Source organism: Haemorhous mexicanus, chromosome 11 (assembly GCF_027477595.1).
Source record: "Haemorhous mexicanus isolate bHaeMex1 chromosome 11, bHaeMex1.pri, whole genome shotgun sequence".
Classification (NCBI taxonomy): Eukaryota; Metazoa; Chordata; class Aves; order Passeriformes; family Fringillidae; genus Haemorhous; species Haemorhous mexicanus.
Genome location: NC_082351.1, coordinates 17,580,797 through 17,598,798, shown reverse-complemented (window position 1 = coordinate 17,598,798; position 18,002 = coordinate 17,580,797). Strand labels below are relative to the sequence as shown.

Here is an 18,002-nt window from a genome sequence, read left to right as displayed (position 1 = left end):
TGGAGCTGTCTAAATCCAGCCTCCAGGCATCGGACTGTGCCGAATGCTTCCCAGCTGCTGGATGGAGCAGCAGTCCTGCACATGGAATGCTTTTTCTGTGTCTGATGCCAGTGCTGCATGACTTGTGGGCAGCTGGAGTGGGGTAGGAGGTCCTGGAGCTGTTTCCCTGCCCTGGAACAGAGTGTATGAAGTGTGAGGACATCCCGTGCTGCAAAAGAGCCCGTGGCAAAACCATGTGTCTGGACATTTGCTCCATTTCTGTATGCCGGGGTGTTGCCCTGATGGTGGTGAGCCAATGGAAACTGTCATAATTACTTAATCCTTGAACAATCTTATTACCAGGGAAGGAATCAGCTACTTTTGGTGGGTCACAGAAACGAAACCACTTGCCTGACATGGTTTACTCAATTCTGAAATTTGAAGAATATGTGTGGAGGTCAGCAGAGGTCAGAGGCAGGGGAAGAGTAGAGAGTGGAAAAGGAAACTGAAGACCCTGGACTACCCAATAGAAACTTCTCCTGGAGCTTTGTTCCGGTGTGCAGTTACAGCTTTTCTGAGTTGCAGTGTTACACAAGTGTGCTACTCCATGCCTTAGAAATCCAAGAGCATGTTATGTGGAATACCCAGGGGAATGATCAGTGATGATCCATGCAGCAGATGATCTTTATCATTCCCGGTGCTCCAGGGGACCCTGAGCCCTGCATGGACCTCGCAGCATAGACCGCTCTCAACGCTGTTGAAAGCACTGATCTGGCTCTTTTTAATCCAAATTCAATTTCTGCTTAAAAAAAATAGGAAAACCATGTCACAGGCTTTCACAAGTTTAAAACATGCGGACGTAGGGCCTTCATTCAAATGTTCCTCTTTGATGGCAGCAGGAAGCGGCGCTTCCGCGGGATCTCTTACAGAGAGAGCTGCTCCAGAGGCTTGGCAGGGATGGATGTCGTTCTGACTGGGGAGCAGCAGCGCTCCGACGCCTCAGCTGCCGTGGGAGAGGAGCGTGCGGAAAGCCGCAGAGCGTGCCAGAACAAATAGCACTTAGAAAAATGATTTTTCCTTTGTTCCCTGCCTTTGTCCCTCTGCCTTAGGAGCGGGTTTCCAAGAGCAAGCGCAGCGTTGTGGGATGCCGGACTGCCCGGCACCAGGGGTGCATTTGCCCCCACTGCTGTGTGATGGGCACTCACAGTCTGGGGGTGACACAGGCTTGCTCTCAGCTGGGGCTCTGGGCTCTCAGGGGACACTCTGGATCCCTCCAAGAAGCCTGACTGCCTGCCTGCATCCCCATGCTTGGCAGAACCAGCCAGCAGTTCCCATTCTTCATTTCAGAGCATCTGGCCCTGCTGTAAGGATTGTTTTGCTTCAAAAAAATAAATCAGTGCTTTGTATCCTAATGGCCTAGGAAAAGGAGGACGTGCCAGACTAGGGCCAAAGCACACTGAACCCGTTTTCCAGGCTCACACATGCTGTCATCTGTGGAGCTCGTGTGTGAGTCAACGTGTACAAACACTTGCAATGTTTCACAGACATATTGGGAAGGTTATTTGCATGTGGTTTATTTGGATTTTTTTCCCCCTTGCTTTTCCAAGGGAGGCCAGCAGGAATGAGAGACACACAAAAGCATCAGGTTTGTTTCTCTGTCAATTTTAAGCACTCAGTGTAAAGGATCATTAAAGTCTGACGTGTGCTGTTCAGAAGCTGGCACTGGGGAGGAGCAGGCAAGCCACAGGAGCAGCCCTGCTCGCCCAGGCCAGCACAGGCTTGTCAGAGCCATTGGCTGCCTTCTTCCCTCAGCAGCCAAATCCCGTGGGAGTTTGCACGCAGCAGTGAGCCAGGAGAAGGGGCCACAATTGAGCACACACACATCAATGTGCCACCAGCTCCCTGTGCTGCCACGGGACATTCCTGGCTGTCATGGAATGGGCTGCCAGGGCTGTGGTGCCCTGGCACATTCCCAGGGGGAAATGCTGCAGTCCTGGGCATGGAGGGGGGACACTGGTGTGCCTGTATTTTGAACAGACTGCACTGTGTGTGACGCTTCACTGCACTGTGCCTGAGTGCTGGCTGACTCACCAAGGTCCCCTTTTTGGGGACATCAGTGTTCAGGCACCCTACTGCGCACAGGCCAGCACATCCTGCCCTCACAGGGTTTTTTGCAAAAGCCTTGCAGTTGGTTTTGCAGCTGGTCTGGTTTCAGGAGAGCCAGGCAGGATTGCCCAGCTGGCTGTGCTGGAGCTGTGAGGGCTGAGCAAGTCAGCACCCGTGCCAGGACACCGTGTGCTCCTTTGTAGTCCATCCCAGCCATAGAGTCATCCCAAACAGCCCGGTTTGGTGGGTGCTTTAGGAAGGGGGGTTGTGCTCAGGGCAAGTACAACCAAATGCTACTTCCCAACAACAATTTGTGGCGTAAGAAATGTGATATTTCCCCTCCACCTCCTTTAATTCATTGATCAAAGAGATCCTTCACCAATAGCTTGAATTTACAGGATGTTTGCAAACTTTTCCTTCTAGGAGGTGTAAGGCTTTGCTCACAGATATGCTCATGTGGGTTTTGTCTTTGGTCACCCTGGGACCATCAGGACAAGCTGTAGTCCTGCCTTTATTTAGCAGGGCCAGGGTAGGTTTGTAAACTGTCAAAGTTAAACTGGAAACATACTCCAAACCTACGACCACAGAGCACAAAGGCATTTGTAAACTAATGTAATTACTCTCTTCAGTGCCTTTGAATAAAGTTGGCTCCAGTATAAAGGCTTTTTCCTACCCTGTTTTTACATTATGTTCTTTCCTTTCTCCTGGTTTGTTACTTTTTAAATTTCTACCTTCCCCTCCTCCCTTTTAGCACCAAGCAGCTGTTAATTTCCAAAATGTGTATTGGTTTTTGCTAGCAAAATGTTTGGACATTTTCCTCATAAAGGTGAGAATAACACCTTGGGAATCTGTTGTGCCAGGTTCTGGTAGCATGGAGCCTGTCTGAGTGGGACCTTCCTGGGGCAGGATGGAGTTTGCCCAGGCCACCAGTATCCCATGGCACCCACAGCTGTCCCCATGCCCAGTGCACTGGCCAGACCATGCCCATGGCACCTGCGACCTTGAGATGTTTTGTCAAGCTTTATTTTAACTCAGTGTGATGTTTTCCAGTCTCTTTTGGGATTTCTCTCATGCAGATGTGAGCAGAAGTCAGAGTGAAGTGAGACAAGTGGGAAAACTGAGGATAAAACCTAGTCCAGCCCCACAAGGGGCTCCTGTGTGTTAATTATGTTTGTTGGGATAACCATGGGCAGAGCAGATCTGTTGTGAGGATGGAGGATGCAGAGCTGCTGGGTTGCACAGCAGAAGTATTTAATAATAAAACAGTTACTGATACTGCATGGTTTAGAGAGGAAATGTTCTCTCTCCAGGGTCATTGCCCACACTGTTATCCTTATCTGGGTGCAACTCCCGTTGCAGAGCCTATAAGGGCAGTGAGGAGCCATCAGCAGGCATGTGGGGGGTCTGGCCCTGGCTCTGCAAGGCTCACCAGCTATAAGGCTTGTGCATGCTGCAACACAGAGCTGGATGGAGGAGGAGCTACTTTAGCATAAAACAGTGACCTTTTGTACAAAAGCAAAGTGCAGACTGAGCAGTTTTAGTTTCCCAGCAAGTTAACACTTTCTGCAGGCTTTTTCCCTGAAAAGCCAGGTTGATCTAAGAATCCCCTTTTCCTTCTTTATTTTTGAGCATCACAGAGGCCTGTGCCAGCCCAGCTTGCCAGCTGCTCCCACGCCAGGTCAGAAATGCTGTTGGCAGCCAGCTGGGCACAGAGGCAGGAATGCTGGCAGCCTGTGAACCCTGTTCCTCCCAGTCCTGGGTCTCCAATCCAAGGAGCTGGGTTCATGCCATGGGAACAGGTGATGGATGAGAGAGTGTTATATGGCCTAATGTCAGCCTGGGCAAGGGGTGTCCTTCTGCTCTTCATCTGCCCTCTGGATGGATCTCTTGAGATAGAAGTCATGCCCTGGGTGAAAGGATCTGTGCATCCCTCTCGTTCAAGGTTTTCCCCAGAAGGAGCTGGTGCTGCAGGAGGGAATGGTGGCTCCAGAAGGGGATGGTGGCTGCAGGAAGCTGTTGGCAGATGTAAGGATTTTCTCCCCATGAGATGTTCCACAGGTACTGGGCAAGGATTGGCAGCTGCCTCTGCTCCATCCCTCTCCATGAGCACTCCTCTAGAAGGTCCCTGTGGCTGATGCAGATCCAAAGCAAACCCTTTCAGGTTATTTCAGGCAACAGAACACAGGTTGGAGCCTGTTGTATTTATTTTGTTTTGCTTCTCAAACCAAATTGCCCATCCCTGCCAAGCTATGTTGCTGGTGTGATGGGAACCAGTTCCTGCAGTCCTGCTGGGAGTAAATGGAAAACTTCCCAGCGGAAGCAGGAGCGAAGCTGGGCACGTACATCCTGCTGGATTGTGCTCCAGGAATGCAGCACCCAGGCAGCTGAAGGAAGAGCTCCCATCCTTGGTTCTTGCCCAGGGTGAGCGTCTTGGGGCTCGTTGCTGTAATAATTTGGCAGCTCTTAAAAAAAAAAAAGTAATTTATGGTCTCCACCAACTTCAAGGACTGGGTGGGCAGAAAAATTTCATTGCAAGAAATCAAAACACAAGCTAACCAATGTGAGCACAGGGCACAGTGAAAGCCTCTCTGCACGTGGGGGATTTGGCAGCAGAAGCCACGGGAGTGTGTGCTGGCTGGGCACACACAGCGTGCCCAGGAAAGGGTCTGGTGTGGCAGCTGGGGCATTGCTGGAGGATTTTTAACTGCAAACTCTGTTGCAGACTTGCTGCATGAACTTAGGGAGCTCATTTAACATCATGATGCTGCAATTAGTCCTTTGCAATGTGTATATTTGCTACCTTGTGTAGCATGTCATAAGAATTTTAGTGTTTTTAATGTGCTTTGATGTTCCTGGATGAAGGATGCTCTATAAATGCAAAGTAAGTATTCTAATTTATGTAGTTTGTTTTCTTTTTAACATAACAAAATACTTCACAGCCATTCTTTCTTTGACAGTTTCCATAGCTGGTGGGTCTGTTTCTGCTGTGCCTTAGCAAAATAAATTTAGGGTTTTGCAGTGGCATATGCTCAGCATGCTCCTCAGCTTTGTGACACGAGCAGTTCCCTTGTCATCAGCACTGCAGACCTGCGTGTGGAAATCTGCTAAAATCTCCCGTTCTGGAAAACCTGATAATGGGGAAGGGTGGATGGTGACATCGGTTTGGGAGGAACCATAAATTGAGAAAACCACTGGAGCAGCTCTTGCTCTCAGGTAGTTCTGAATGAGAGCTGGGAGTGAGATGAATGCAGAGTAATTATTCCTGAATAAAGCTACGTTTGGATAGTTATTCTGGAATAAAAGGATATTTCTTTCTGTAGAAGATAACTGCATGGGAGCCACCCCCATCAGCCTGTGAGCCCATGGGTGAGCTCCCCTGCCAGCCAGCCCTGAGTGACCAGCCTGTGTCCCCATTCCTCCCAGTGACCCACAGCACCCTGTCATTTGCAGATGCTGTGGGGCTGTGCAGGCAGAAGGGGCTTCTCTGGAGAGAGCTGGCCCAGGTGGTGCCTTCTTGGCCAAAGTCCAAAGCATACAGTGAGGGAAAAAGCTGATCAGAAACCACTGCAAAGGAAGTGTTATTTGGGAAAAGCCCTGTGAGAGCTGCGGGCAGTGCAGCCACTCCAAAATGAATTGCTGATAGCTGAGGGAGCATCTCGGGGCTAATCCCACCATGGCAAAGGCAGAAAGCTGTGTGCACTGGGAGAACAGCCTGCATCTCTCCAGCCAGGAGCAGATTTAAGGGAGCCAGCCAGCCCTCTGCTTCTGCCCAAGCATCGAGAGACATCTGGGGCTGCAGCAAATCCCAGTCCCAGCTGAGCTTACCTTTACCTTCTCCTGGTTCTTCCCAAGCTGTTCATCATCACCGTGGCCATTTTGGAGCGGATCCTCAGCCAGCGAGTCCCCTCCCGGTGCTGGCCCGGCCCTTGAGTGCACATCCCAGGTGTGGCAGTCGGAGCAGAGATGCTGGGGTTCAGGGTGTGCTTCCTCTCCGGGCTGCACTGCGCTCCCAGCGTCGGGCACGCCGTTCCTCAGCCTTTTTAATAGCTGATTTTAATTACACGCTCTGAGACGAAAGAGAAAAACTAAGCCTTCCAACAGATTTTATCTGCTGTTTATTTCCACAAATTGCTGCAGAAAAAAGCCCGGAGGGGTTTGATGGAGGTGGAGGCTGAGATAGCCGGCAACACGGAGACTGCTGGGGCGCAGCCTTCTTAACCTCCCTGCTGAGGCAGGTGCCGACACATCCCCGCAGCCGGCGCAATGCTCACGCTATGGAGGCTGACAGAGCAAACGGTAACGTGCCCACCTCGCCGGGGCTGCCACCCCTCTGCCTCGGAGGACAAAAGAAAACAAACCCAAAGCAGCTCCTGGCAGCGTTTCCCTGCTCAGACTCTTGGGGAAGACCCAGCGCTTGCTGCCTCCGGGGGTGGCTGCTGGCCGGGCACAGGGGCATGGGCTTGGCCAGGGAACCCTACTGACAGGAGTCCCCTCTTTTGTTCCCTAGGTGCACCAGTACTACAGCTGCCTGCCCGAGGACAAGGTTCCCTATGTCAACAGCCCGGGAGAAAAATCTCGCATAAAGCAACTTCTTCACCAGCTGCCACCACATGACAATGAGGTCAGTATCCAGAAAATGTGCTTGGACATCAGCAGGGCTGCGGGTGGGGAGTGGACGCTCCTCCTGGGGTTGCTTGTGGGAAGCGTGGCTGTCCTTTCTCAACTCCTTTTGCTTTTCAGGGGGATATACTTGAATTTCAGTCGTGTTGCTGTTTAAGTTGCTGTATTTGCTTCCTGCTTTGATTGTTGGAGGTGGGGAGTTGTTTGTTTCTAAAATTTAAATTTTTTAAAGTCATCTTTCTTCAGTTGTTTGAAAGAAAAGCATTTCCTCAGCCCATGGAGGCCAAGGCTCCGTTAAAAGTGTCTTGGAATGCTGTTGAGATTATCTAGAGACAGATCCAAAGTTGCAAAAGCCTTTTCCCAGGTGCTGCTTCCGACTCACCTTGGAGTGGGAGTGAGTGTGCTAAGGAGGGGCTTTCTGGGCTGAGCCTCATGAGCTGGGAGAGCCTGCAAGGCCAGAGGTTGAGTCAAAACCAGTCAGAGCAAAAAAAACCTTTTTGCGTCTCGCAGGAATGATGTGAGGCAGCAAAAAGGGTCTGGTCTTTGACGTCCTGATCTCACCAGTGAGAACACTGGCTTCTGGTAACCCACAAAATTTCCCTGTGTAAACAAAAAAAATTATTTTCATGCTACTTTCTGAAGAAGCCGCTCTGGGAAATACATGCAGGTAACTTGTTTGATCTCAGTCAGATTTTAACAACTTTGCCTGCGTGTGGCTGGGTGCCATGGGCACAGCACTGTCAGCATGGGGGGAGCTCCAGGCACAAAGAAGGGACTTCTTCCTGTACACCCTTGGGTCCCGACCTGCCTGCCTGCTTCCCTGCTGGCAGCTGCTGGAAACCCACAGCCTCTGACAGCCAAAAAACCTAAGAATAAATACACACAAATGCTGCTACTGCAGCCTGTTTTCCTGCAAGTTAGGCTTGTAGGTCTGTGTGTATTTTCTGCAAACTGGCAGATTTTGCATCCAGTTTCCCTTAATGCTCAGTTTTGCTCCTTTTAACATTGTGTTGCTGGTTGCTCATGTGAATAACCCTGCTCAGCTCCATGAGCCTGCCTCCCAAATAACGGAGGGTGGATTGCGCACTGGTGCTACATTTGACCTCCCTGGCTCTTCAGTTGTATTCCCCATTGAAATGCAACCAGCCAAGAGCTAAGCCTGCAGGATGGAAATAGCCAGGAAAACCTCTGAGTTTTATAAGCTTCAGGGAAATTGCATCATTCATTGTTTGTATCCTTTTATTTTACTTATTTCCTTATTACCTTGCAATGCAGAGGATTTGCAAATGAGCAGGCTTGATCCTGTGCTGGAAAAATAGTCAAGTCACTGAAACTCTGTCTTTTGTGCAGAGAAAAGGGTCTGTGCTTCAGAAATGCCAGTGGAATATTATGAAGACCTCTGCCACAGGAGACTGATGGAGAAAGCAGGAAAACCCATCAGTCCAGTTGCTGGTCTGGGTGGGTCTCTGAGAACCCAGCTTTTAAGACTTTTCTACAAATTGAGTGCCCAAAGAGCAACAATCCTCCTGCCCTTTTTTCTCATCTCAACCTCTTGAAATTCTGACCAAACCCCAGATATCTGAAGCCCATTGTTTCTCCAGCCTCCCCACAGCCACGAGCAGAGGTTTGCAAGGCCCATGGAGTGGTGCCTTACTGGGTGGGGCAGGGACACCCCAGGCACTGAGCATCACTTGTGTTTTTTAGGTTCGCTATTGCAACTCATTGGATGAGGAGGAGAAGAGGGAGCTCAAACTCTTCAGCAACCAGAGGAAGAGGGAAAATTTAGGGAGAGGCAATGTTCGGCCATTCCCTGTAACCATGACAGGAGCCATCTGTGAGCAGGTGAGTAGTGGCTGATAAACTGGTACCTGCATCACCAAGTGAAACACATCTCCTCTGAAGACAGGCTGAGAGAACTGGGGCTGTTCACCCTGGAGAAGAAAAGGTTCTGGGGTGCTTTAAAAACCTTTCTAGTACCTAAAGGGACTACATGAGAGCTGAGCAGGGACTTTTCGCAAGAGCATCTATTGATAGAGGGAATGGCTTTAAACTGACAGAGGGCATGTTTAGATTAGATATTAGAAAGAAATCCTTTCCTGTGAGGGTGTTGAGGCACTGGCACAGGTTGCCTAGGGACATTGTGATTACTCCATCCCTGGAAGTGTTCAGGCCAGATTGGATGAGGCTTTGAGGAGCCTGGTGTGGTGGAAGGTGTTGGGGATTGGAACTGGTTGATCTTCAGGTTCCTTCCAAGTCACACCATTCCATGATTTAGTGATGCTCATGAAACAAGCATCTGCCTGTGGCCCTGCCAGGTGTGACTGCTGGGGTGTCAGGGCACCTTTCAGGATATCTGACATGGAGTTCTCAGTTCATCTCCTGGCATTATGCAGGGCAGTGATTGTGAGAGCATCTGTTGGTGATGGGTGGCAGTGGGGTCACCCACACTCCTCCATTAATCCCTGCCTTTTCTGACAGTGCGGCGGCCAGATCAATGGAGGGGACATGGCGGTCTTCGCCTCACGAGCGGGACACGGTGTCTGCTGGCACCCTCCCTGCTTCATCTGCAGTGTCTGCAACGAGCTGCTGGTCGACCTGATCTACTTCTACCAGGATGGGAAGATCTACTGTGGCAGGCACCACGCCGAGTGCCTCAAGCCCCGCTGCGCCGCATGCGATGAGGTAAGCGACAGCGCCTGCCATGAGCGCTGCTGCCCACTGGCGTGGCACGGGAGGGTTGGGTGGCATTTCCCCTCCATCCCTGACTTTTTCATGGAGGCATACACACCAGACTGATGTCTTGGTTTTGCCAAGGGTCCGATCCGAGCAAGCTTTTCCTGAGGTTTCAAATATCCTTAGTTGCAGTCTGCCTAGGACTGTTATGAGTTAGGGCCTCATCTACACACAGGAAGCTGGGGGGTTTCCATGAGTGTTTCCAGTAGAAACACAGCCCCCTCTCTTTGTGATTTTAGCCCAGCTGGGTGTGGTGATCTTCCCTTCTCCATTTCCCCAGAAGAAGCCCCTGGTGGGATGAATGCTGTATTTCTTACAAGTCAGTCATGTCTGAGTACACGCCGAGCTGAAATAGGCTTTGAGAGAGGCGATTAACAGGCTATAGGAAGCTGAACAAATAGAATACAAAACTGAGATAGAAAACCATACAGAGTCGCCTCTGAGCACTTCTCAAGTGTCAGTCTCTGTTTAAAAGGCTGGTGAAGGAAATTGCTCTGGTTTTTAAAGTTTCGAAAACCATAGTGTGGAAAACCGTATGTACTATAAAATACCACGTCCCATCCTTGTAAGCATGTAATAGTAAATATCCAAGGCTATATGCACTTCAGATATAAAGAGCATTGATGTATGTGTCCAATTAAATTTGTAATGTTACCAGTGAAAGCCAACCCTAACCATTCAACTGGCTCTATTTCTTTGTAGCTTAGGCTGGGTAATTTCTTTTTCATGTATTTTTTATCCCTGCAAATTCTCATTTAATTCTTTCATTCAGCTCATTTTTCAGCATGCTTTTCTTCCCCTAAAACATCAAGTACTAATTGTGAGAAACAGTAATTCAGGAGTAGGAGGATCTGCAAGGGAAAAGCTTTTGGTATACCCTGTGCCAGCGTAGAGAACCAGGGAGCAGATCTGGGGCTGCTGGCTCCCTTGGCTTTGGGAGTTGAGATGGGGTGGGGATAAGAAGAAGAAACAGCAAGAAAGCATCTGCTGAAGACATTTTAGATGGCTGCTTCTCCAGCTCATCCTTAATAGCGCTCTGTGCCTCAGTTTCCCCACGGGTATAATGACTGCACTCACTTTTATAGACACCCAGGCTGGGGTAGCAGCAAGATGAGGAGCCAAGGTACCTCCATCTTTTCTCCTCTAGGGAGCTGCCACTTTTTCTTGTGCTTCTGCTCATCCTTTGTGGTCAGGTCTCTGTTTCAGAGATGAGTAAATGTGTTCCAGTAAGCAGCTGCTCTGTTCTTCAGAAGTCCACCAGATCGATAGGTTGTATATAAGTGTGTTTATTACCCTGATCGACCTCTCTGTTTGATGGGTGAGCTCACGAGCACATTACTGCAGCTCTGCCTTAACACTTTGTAGTCTGGGCACTAACATGCTTCTGAGGAATTTGCATCTTAATAGATTTTCCAAAGAAATGATGGGTGCCCCTGCCACAAACCAAACTATGGGAGTTTCCCATGCAGGACTGGAGGAGTAAGCTATAACATTTGGAGGATGCATCAAGAAAGGGGCCCAGCTGCCGTGCAGGGCAGGAGACACAAAGGTTGGTGTCTGCATCCCGGGTCCCTTTTCTGACCAACTCCTCTCCACACTTGCGTTTCCTCCTGCAGATCATTTTTGCCGACGAGTGCACCGAGGCCGAGGGGCGGCACTGGCACATGAAGCATTTCTGCTGCTTCGAGTGCGAGACGGTTCTGGGGGGGCAGCGCTACATCATGAAGGACGGGCGGCCCTACTGCTGCAGCTGCTTCGAGTCCCTGTACGCCGAGTACTGCGACACCTGCGCCCAGCACATCGGTACGTGCGGGAGGGCTCGGCCCGCGCAGCTCGCTGCTGGCAGGAGCTCTTGCATGAAGTCCTTGACAGCACCGTGGGGCTGCGGGCGGGGCTGTGTCACTCTTGCACAGAATAACACAGGATAACACAGAATAGCACAGGAACAGGCAGGAGGCAGTATTGTAGAAAGTGCAAAGAAGGCTTTATTCAAGAGAACCACGCGGTTTTTATAGAGTGATACGATAGATTCTATTTGATTGGCTAACAAAAACATCTTCCTCATACACCATCCTTGAGAAGAACAGAAAGATGAAGTAGAAAAACACCACCTGCAGATTGTTTATTCTTAACAAGTTATCGCATCCTTACAACTCCCTAGAAATTCTCACAAGCTGCCATGAAAAACGCTTGCTGTTTCTCTCTCTCTGTCCCATGGCATCCACAGGACTGTGCATGGCTGGGGAAACCAAATGTGGTTATGCCTCTCTCTCATCCCACCAAGGAGGTGACGTGGTGATTTATTTGGTTAAACCACTGTTTGTCCCTTTTTGTAGTCAGAGAGGTGAGGGTTATCAGAGGGCAACTTCAGGAGCAATGGCCGCTAGTGAAAGCTTTCTCTGGCATAATAAAATTTCCCTGGCACATTTTTCCCCCTTTAAATCTCATTTTCCTGTAAACAGCCTGGCTCTTTGACTCAGGTTTTTCCCATCCAAGCTTGGCAAAGGATCATATGATTTGATGAGCTACTGTCAGAAAAGATGCTTGTTCATTAGGCATCATTATTGTTTCTGGGCCTTTTTCAATCAACTTGCAGATAGATGTTCTCAGAGAGAAAGAAATAATGCATCAGGGTCAATTTGTGTTTCTAGAACAGTGATTTGAAATGCACTTCAGTCAAGGGGCTAGATGTCCCCAAGCTGGGTGGGCTGGGAAGCCCCTTGCTGCGCTCCCCAGCTCCCTTTGCCACTTGGCTGAGCACAGTGAGCAACCAGACACTCCTTCCTTTGTCCATGGAGGTGAGCTGTTCAAATGCTGCAGATGAAAAGAAACCAAACATTTTCCTGCTGTGCAGCAGCCAGATGGCACAGGGAGGAGAAACACAGGGTTTTCAGTGAAGCACTTGGAGGATGCATCTACTGTGACCTGCAGCACATCCTTCCCAAAATCTCAGCTGCAGAAAGGTGAAGAAGCAGCTGATAATGTTTCTTGCATGGTCCCTTCTCTTGTGCTTCCCCCATCTGCTGTCCTTGACTCCAGCTGGCCTGCTGAAGCCTGCTGACTCTCACGTTTTCAGGGTAAAATGTCTGGTTTGGTGCATATTTGCACATTTCTAGCAGAGGAGGGACGGCAACCATTTTGCTGCAAGTCTCTCACAGTAGTGAGCTGAGCACTGTGCTGACAAGCTACATAAATTGGAGGTAACCATGTGATGAAGCTTTGTAAAGCTTGGGTTGGGTAGGTGAGGATGGAGTATGGAGGCTGCACTCTTTCCTGTGCAAGATGGCTTTGGGCAATGGAAAAGGAGCTGATAAAATCCCACTCACCATCTTGTCTCTCTTTTGCCCACAAGTGTAGCACTTCCAACTATATAAAAGCGTTTTGCTCCCTATAAGAGGAGGAAAAAAACGATTATACTAAACCTAATTTAGCTTGGAATAAACCAGACCATTAACATAGTGTTCATTTATAAGTTACCTGGCAGCACTTGGCCCCACAGCGGGTGTGCAGGCACGTGCTGTGCACATGTGTAGGACCTGCTGTGCCAGCCAGCCCACACTGTGCGTGGCAGTTCCTCAGGGAACAGGGGCAGCAGGGGCTTTGGCCAGGAGCAGCAGCTTAAACAAGTGGGCAGATGTTGTCACTGAAACCTCTGGAGCTTTGCTCACGGCTCTGACTGAGAGCACTGTGCAGATGTTGCTCCCTGGGGTTTGGCTGGAGGGAGACAGACTGTCTGTGTCAATTCCTTTACTGAACCCATGGGGGGCCTGGTGAAGCAACCCAGGAAATGTGGCTGGGTGCAAGGCAAGGGTGTGTGCTCAACCCCTGGGGCCAGCTCTTTTGAAGCCAAAATAAAGTTAGGATGGGACCACAGTAACAGCAAGGGACACGGGTGTCATCTGCTCTGTTACATACTTAACCAAGGCAGAACAAATTCCTCATTATGGTTTAGCTGGAGGCTTTTTTTTTTTTCTTTTTAATAAGCAGCATATTGCTTTTACTTCAAGGACTTTATGGAGAACTTCTTGCATTCCTTTGCTTTATGATCGGAAATATCCCCATTTAATAGAAAATAGCTTGAGGCATGGTTCTGCTGCCTTTCCCAACACTGAGTAACTCCCAAGCAAAGGCCTGGAATTAGAATTGGGAAGAATTAAAAATGGGATTAACTTAATGCATCAGAGAAACCCTGAAAAAGGGTTTTCAAGAGGGAGGCTGAGTGCATGTCACTCATAGGGGATCATAGAGTCATAGGGTAATTTGGGTTGGAAGGGACCTTAAAGGTCATCTCATTCCAACCACTCACTATCAGCAGGGACACTTTGCACTAGACCAGATTTCTCAGAAGCCCATCCAGCCTGGCTTGATGCAGATGTTGAGTGCAGTGCTAGATGAACCTGACACTGTGATCTTCTCCCAAGGTATTGACCAGGGCCAGATGACGTACGACGGCCAGCACTGGCACGCCACCGAGACCTGCTTCTGCTGTGCCCAGTGCAAGAAGTCGCTGCTGGGCCGGCCCTTCCTGCCCAAGCAGGGGCAGATCTTCTGCTCCAGGGCCTGCAGCATCGGGGATGACCCCAACGGCTCCGACTCCTCCGACTCGGCTTTCCAGAGCGCGCGAGCCAAGGAATCGCGGCGCAGCGCCAAGATCGGCAAGAACAAGGGGAAGGGCGAGGAGGGGGCACGCAGCCCCTGCAACCAGCTGCAGGTCACCTCCAACCGCCTCTCCACTGACGTGGACCCGCTGTCCCTGCAGATGGATCTGCTGAGCCTGGCCAGCCAGACACCCAGCCTCAACAGGGACCACTTGTGGAGGAGCCGGGATGAGCTCTATCACTACGGGGGCAAAATGGAGCAAAGCCAGTCTCAAACCCCCTTGCAGCTTCTCAGCCAGTGCAACATAAGAACCTCCTATAACCCCACCCAGGTCCCAGGCTCGCAGTCGGATTTATGGGCAAAACACTTCAGCAACCAAAAGAGGAGCTCCTCGTTGGCCATGAAGAGCCACGGTGGCAGCTTCATCCAGGACTGCAGAGAGGACTACTACTCAGGGAGGCTCCGCTCACAGGAGAGCTACAGTGACATGTCCAACCAGAGCTTCCCAGAGACCAGAGGAAGTGTCAAAGTCCCCAAGTATGAAGAGGAAGAGGAGGGTGGGATGCCAGCATCACAGTGCCGCACCCGTCACCCCATCAATGCCCTCAAGTTCACAGAGGACCTGACGCCCACCGAGCAGACTCCCCGGGGCTCCATGGAGTCCCTGGCACTCTCCAATGCTACAGGTATGTCACCCCAGTGCTACAGGTATGTCACCCCTGCTCCTGCCACCCTGAAACCACCCCAGCACACCCTCCATGCAATTGAATCCCTTGTGTTCTGGTGTCTTCCCAGTATGAGGGTAACCAAGCCTGGGGACCACTGCTCAGTGACAGGCTTGTCTGCCAGGTCCCAACAAGCCTGACAGTTCCTCTCCATTTGCTTGCTTGTTTACCAAATGCAGAGCTGTCTAGATGGCTGGCCTTTCTGTGCGGCTCAAAACAAATGCTTTGAAACTCTTTAATCCTCCCTTTTGTGAAGAGAGGGGGAAAATCAAGGCCAACTGCTAATGCAGAGGCAGATTCCAGCTTTCAGCACTTGAAGGACTGCTGTCAGCTGCCCTTGCAGGCTAAAAATATTTTTGAATGCCTTGAAATAGGCCCAGTTAACCCCTTTTGAATGTTATGCAGTCCTCAAGCACGTGACTAGTTAAAAGAAATTCCTCCCCCTCTATGCACAGCTCTTTAATTCCTCTTCCCCAACCCCTTGGTAGAAACTGCAGGGAAAAGCCAGGCAAGATGTTTGTCCCATCAGGCTGAACTTGTTTCTCATGAGCACATCCCAGGGTCATATTTCTCAGTCCTCTCACCTTAAACATGTTTGGGTTTCACTCGTGGCTGCAGGGATGGGTGTGTGTGTGCACAGGCTCTGGTCTGCACTTGGCACTGGGCAGGCTCTGTCCTCCTGCAGCCTGCTCTGCTTCGCTCGCCCACCACAGCTCCCACATCCCTCAGCACAGAACTACTCAGAAAAGTGAATACTGAGCCTGGCTTGCTCACCAGAGAAGCTGCCTTGCTTTTTCTTTGCATCTCCCCTGGCTTTTCTTTGTTCCAACCAATCATTGCTTGGATTTGGGCAGGTCCTGCATCTGAACCCCTGCAAAATGGAGCCCTTCTGCCTTGTTGCTGGCAGGGAGTGGCCTGTGGGGTGTTTGTGCCTGGTCCTGAGGATCCCCCACAGTTGCTGGCAATGGGTGGTGAGGACTGCCAAGCCCACAGAGCCCTGAGCCCCCCTGAATCCCAGTTCTGGGCTCTGCCCTGCCTGGATGGACAGGTTTGCTCTGCTATGCCCGTGCCTCCTCATCTGGGGTTTGGTGTGTTTGTTTATGGAAGCTGCCAGCCCCATGCCAAGATGTGAAATGATCTCCGTTTCAGCCTGGATCTCCCTATCCAGCAAGTGGAAAAACAGGGGGAAAGAGGAGAAGCTAATGAGCTGGGAAGGGTTTTGCTTAAACAGTCTCAGATATACACTGAGGAAAAATAGATGTGAAATGGCGAGGGAATTGGGAATTGCTTTCCAAAACAGGGTTTTCCTAAGCAAAGCTCCTCATTTCCAAAGCCTTTTGTGTTCCTGAAAACTTGTGTTGTGTAAACCCCATCAGTACAAAGAGTCTTGAGCAACACCAAGCTTGGATGAGCAATCCCTGAGCAGTGGAGAGGTTGTTGCATGCTTTGGAGCTGAAGTGTAACATATTATTGGGGATATAGGTCAAGACACAGAAAATATGGCAAGGCCTCCATATCAAAGTGAAAATCATTCTGCCTTTCATTTTAGAAACCCCTTTTTAAAATGCTGTGAGGGAGACCTCCCAAAGGCATCTATCTACCATACAGAGCCAGAGTCTGAGTTTCCTCAGGGGCAGACTGCCTTAATGGCTTGCTGTGTTCCAGCTTTCTGGAGCAGATGCTCAGCGTGATGGGGCTTGCAGTGGGTGTTCATAGTTTCTCTGCAGAGTGAGGTGATAATATTTTTATTAATGTGTAAGGTTCTAATAATTTTCCTTGCTCTGGGAGCTGGCTCAGCTGAGCTAGGGGCACTGCAGCAGCAACAGGCAACTCCCCCACGGCCATGTCTGCAATTATGGAGGACACACTTATCATCCCATTTAATTGGCAGTGTTTTGAGGACAGGGAGATTTGGTGACCTGGATGAGGCCTGTGAGAGAGCAGGTCTTTGGTCAGGTGATGTCAGGGCACAGCACCCCGTGCCTGGCTTTTCCCATCCCTGCACTGTCTGCTGTGGCTGATCGAGCTCCCCACAGAGCTCCCCCCAACCACAGCCTGGGGGGTCTGGCTCACCCCATGTCCTCCACCCTGCAGAACCTCCCAGGCATCCACATACAAAGTCCCTTTGAGCTACCAGTGCTGCAGGGTTGCTCCACCGTTCACTTTGAAATAATTAACGCCGCATCCATCTAAGGTTTTATGGCATCGCTGAAAACAGTCTGTTTTTTATAGGGAGCTGAAGGGCAAACAGTCCCTGACCTGGAGAGCACATGTGAAAAGCTGGTACCTCCCTGGCAGCGGATTTTGCTGTGATGTTTCTACTACGACTTAACTGCTAATTAGCTGGAGACAGTCAGCAATGCAGATAACTCAGGGCTGTGCAGCACTAATCCCTGTCCTTTGGCCGGAAGGCTGCCTGCCGTGAGCAGATGTTGCTCCCTGTAATATTTCAGGGTCAGCCATTGTGTGGGTCAAGATCTACGTGACCCCAATCTCCTGCAAGACCCCAGGTTTCTACCTTACCAAAAGGCTCTATTTAATCACTTTAAAGCCAATTCCCCATGGGTTAGTAAAGAGGTGAGACACCGTGTTAATCCTGGGCACGTGCCCTTACAGTGCTGCATTACAGTGCTCTGCTGTCACCATGGGCAGTGCTGCAACAGCAGACATGTGAGTGGCAGAGGTGGCTGTGACCCTGCTTGTGCTCTGTGTTGGGGTTGGAATTAGGTGGGAGTGTCTCTGCTGTCCTCTGGTTTGTGCTTGTGTAATTGCCACAAATGCTGATGGGATTTAAGCACATCCAGTGGCAAAGGGCAGTGTCTCCCGCTGGTGGAGGGCATCTCTCCCCCCCTTCCATGTTTCTATTTGAAAATCTCTATTCTGCCATCAGCTGAAGGCTACAACAGACTCCAATCTGCTACAGCTTCTTAGAGACTGTATCCTGCACTACATGGCCATTTGATGGAGAAGCAAAAAGGAAACAGTATTTCTCAGCCTGTTTTCTAAGAGAGAGCTCATTTTTGCTGATTTTCTTTTATATTATCTTTTATATTGTGCTTCCTTTGTCTACTTTTGGGGGTTTTGGGTTGTTGGGGTTTTTTAATGGCAGGAACAAGAACAAAAACCAGTGGATCCTGTAGCAATGTTTGGCTTGTAGCTTCCTGCATTAAGCAGTTGGGACAATGCTGAGATGGAATTTGTCCAGCAAGGTTTGCTCATGATGAGAAGCCTGATCCTACC

The 18,002-nt window shown here is 50.0% G+C and overlaps 1 protein-coding gene across 2 annotated transcripts in view; it reads left to right on the top strand.

Annotated features, from left to right (window-relative positions):
- Nucleotides 1–18,002, top strand: part of PRICKLE2 (prickle planar cell polarity protein 2) — a 103,494-nt gene that overhangs the window by 76,599 nt on the left and 8,893 nt on the right. For both annotated transcript variants that reach the window (XM_059856729.1, XM_059856730.1), the window contains 5 exons: nucleotides 6,593–6,706; nucleotides 8,410–8,547; nucleotides 9,184–9,387; nucleotides 11,055–11,241; nucleotides 13,860–14,723. In XM_059856729.1, coding sequence (XP_059712712.1) covers nucleotides 6,593–6,706; nucleotides 8,410–8,547; nucleotides 9,184–9,387; nucleotides 11,055–11,241; nucleotides 13,860–14,723 — 1,507 coding nt within the window. The remainder of the gene's footprint in view (nucleotides 1–6,592; nucleotides 6,707–8,409; nucleotides 8,548–9,183; nucleotides 9,388–11,054; nucleotides 11,242–13,859; nucleotides 14,724–18,002) is intronic.